At 50.8% G+C, this 2,332-nt stretch overlaps 1 protein-coding gene across 1 annotated transcript; it reads right to left on the reverse strand.

The window, feature by feature from the left end:
• Positions 1-588: 588 nt before the first annotated feature.
• On the reverse strand, positions 589-2,328 carry ZIC2 (Zic family member 2; the record flags this gene model as incomplete). Its single annotated transcript, XM_009288469.1, has 2 exons — positions 589-833; positions 1,527-2,328. Coding segments are annotated over 2 exons (1,047 nt in total), but the record flags the coding sequence as incomplete, so codon positions are not given.
• Between the last annotated feature and the right edge of the window lie 4 nt (positions 2,329-2,332).

Consider the following 2,332-nt stretch of genomic DNA (forward strand, 5'->3'; position numbering starts at 1 on the left):
ACCCGACACGGTTCTGTAGAGAGGCCACTGGTCTCTGAGCTCAGGTGGCTCTGTCGGATCAGGACGCTTTAAAGGTGCAACAGTCCTGGGGGGAGGGAAAGAAGGTAAAGAAAGGAGATTAAAAAAAAGGAAAAAAAAAAAAAAAAAGCAGCATCGAGCCGTTTCGCCTCGGTACCAAATCCGCTATCCTGTTAAACTGGAAACCATTACCGACAGATTTAAGGCCGGGCAGATTGTTTCGTGTATGGATATTCGAGATAAACGCACATCCGCTGGGAAAACGAGACGTCTGTAAAATACTTCATTTAATTTTCATAGGGATTCCTCTCGCCCGGCTGCCAGGACTCCAAATGCCGGGGAGTAATTTGGAGGTGAGAACTCCACATCCCCCCGCCTTCGGAGGGGGAAGCATTTAACATTAAATTCCATTAGCACCTAAATTGTTTCTTAAAGACATCCGCTCAGACACAATGACTTCAGTGCGGGCATCTCATGCAAATACATTTCTCAAATTTTAAACCTTGTTAAAGCTCGTCTCGCACCTCGCATCGGGCTTAGCACTCGAGAAAACAATAGGCCTCGAGATTTTTAGCCTTTCTCCGGGTAAATATTTAGAGTGGAAGTCGCTAAAATATTTGGCCGTCTTTTATGAAATAGTCTGGCACGGTTCGAGCCGGCAGGAGTAGTAAATGAATAATAGATGAGGCGGGAGGATGCGTTTATTTTTGTTACCCTTCGGCTCAGGCGATTTTCCGTCGGGATAAGCCTGGGCTCCTCCACCCCTCTTCCACCTGATTTGGGTGGAAGTTTCCGAGCCTCAAATCCTCTGTTCCCTATTACATAATTTAATAAACTGTTGCAAAAGAACCTTAAATCACCCCGAGTGAGACTTTAAAAACACTTTTTTTTTTTTTTTGGAAATGAGAAAATTTTATTGCCTTGCTCACACCATTTAAATTTAATGGAAAGCATTCCCAGAAAGGGACGTTTTGCCACTTCCAACGGGATTTTGGACTAATGGCGGATTTTGCACGTATTTATATAGTTTCTCTCTCTCGGTATCCATACATGAAAGCCATGCTCACAAGCGCTGAAGTTAAATGCCAATACGTTGCGCGTTGCAAACGCATAAGGCATTTTATGTATGTGTACATATATATATATGTATACGTCTTCCCGTCTTTCAGCAGGACGGCAGAATTTATTTTGCGCTGTATTTTGCGTTTCTGCCGAAAGACCCCGCCGAGCCTCGGCAGGAATCTACATCGCTCACCCCACAAATTAAAAGAAATCAGTAAAATGTCCTTTCGACATCTGGGAAGGGGAGGGGGATGCTGGTGAGGAAGAAACCAAAACAAACGCAGCCGTGTGATGGAGCGGGGAAAAAAATATTAAACGGGATCCTTATTTTCTCACTCTCATCATTTTATCTCTCTCTGCCCGAGCCTCCATCTCTATCTGTTTATACATACATATATATAGGCAGGGGCAGAGGGGGGGAATCTGCCGAAAGAAACCCGAATTACCTGTGTGCGTCCTTTTGTGAATTTTGAGGTTTTCTGATCTGGCGAAAACTTTTCCGCAGCCGGGGAAGGGGCAGGGGAAGGGCTTCTCTCCCGTGTGCACTCGGATATGATTGACCAGTTTGTATTTCGCTTTGAAGGGCTTGCCTTCCCGGGGACACTCCTCCCAGTAGCAGACGTGGTTGCTCTGCTCGGGTCCCCCAACGTGCTCCACCGAGACGTGGGTGACCAACTCGTGCATGGTGCTGAAAGTTTTATTGCAACTTTTTTTGGGGTTGTTCAGCTGCTCGGGGTCGATCCACTTGCAGATGAGCTCTTGCTTGATGCACTGCTGCCGCATGTAGCGGAAAAAGGCACCTGGGTGGTGGTGGTGGTGGTGGGCTGCCATGTTCATGCCCATATTCATATTCATGGGGCCGTACTGGTTGTGCAGCTGAGCCGCCGAGTAAGGGTCAGTCCTGGGGCTGGAGACCTGGCGGTACTGATCCGACCGGGCGAACACCTCCCCCGGCAAGCCCAGGCGCATCTGCCCGTTGAGGACGTTTTGGGAGGCGTGGGGGCCGTGCTGGTCGTGGATGCCCGGGAAGAGGAGGTGGCTCTGAGCGTCCGTGTGCGGGTGGTGCAGGCTGCCGGCCGCAGGGCCGAAGATGCCGTGCTGCCCGCCGGCCGGCGACGAGTCCCCGAAGCCGCGGCTGCGAAACAAGAAGTCCCGGGTGGAGTTGAAGGGCGCCCCGGAGTAGGAGCCGACGTGGGCGGCGTGGGGCCCCAGGGCGGCGGCGGGGTAGCCGGGCGCCTGCGAGGTGAACGCC

The sequence above is a fragment of the Aptenodytes forsteri genome, unplaced genomic scaffold, assembly GCF_000699145.1.
Source record: "Aptenodytes forsteri isolate BGI_AS27 unplaced genomic scaffold, ASM69914v1 Scaffold123, whole genome shotgun sequence".
NCBI lineage: Eukaryota > Metazoa > Chordata > Aves > Sphenisciformes > Spheniscidae > Aptenodytes > Aptenodytes forsteri.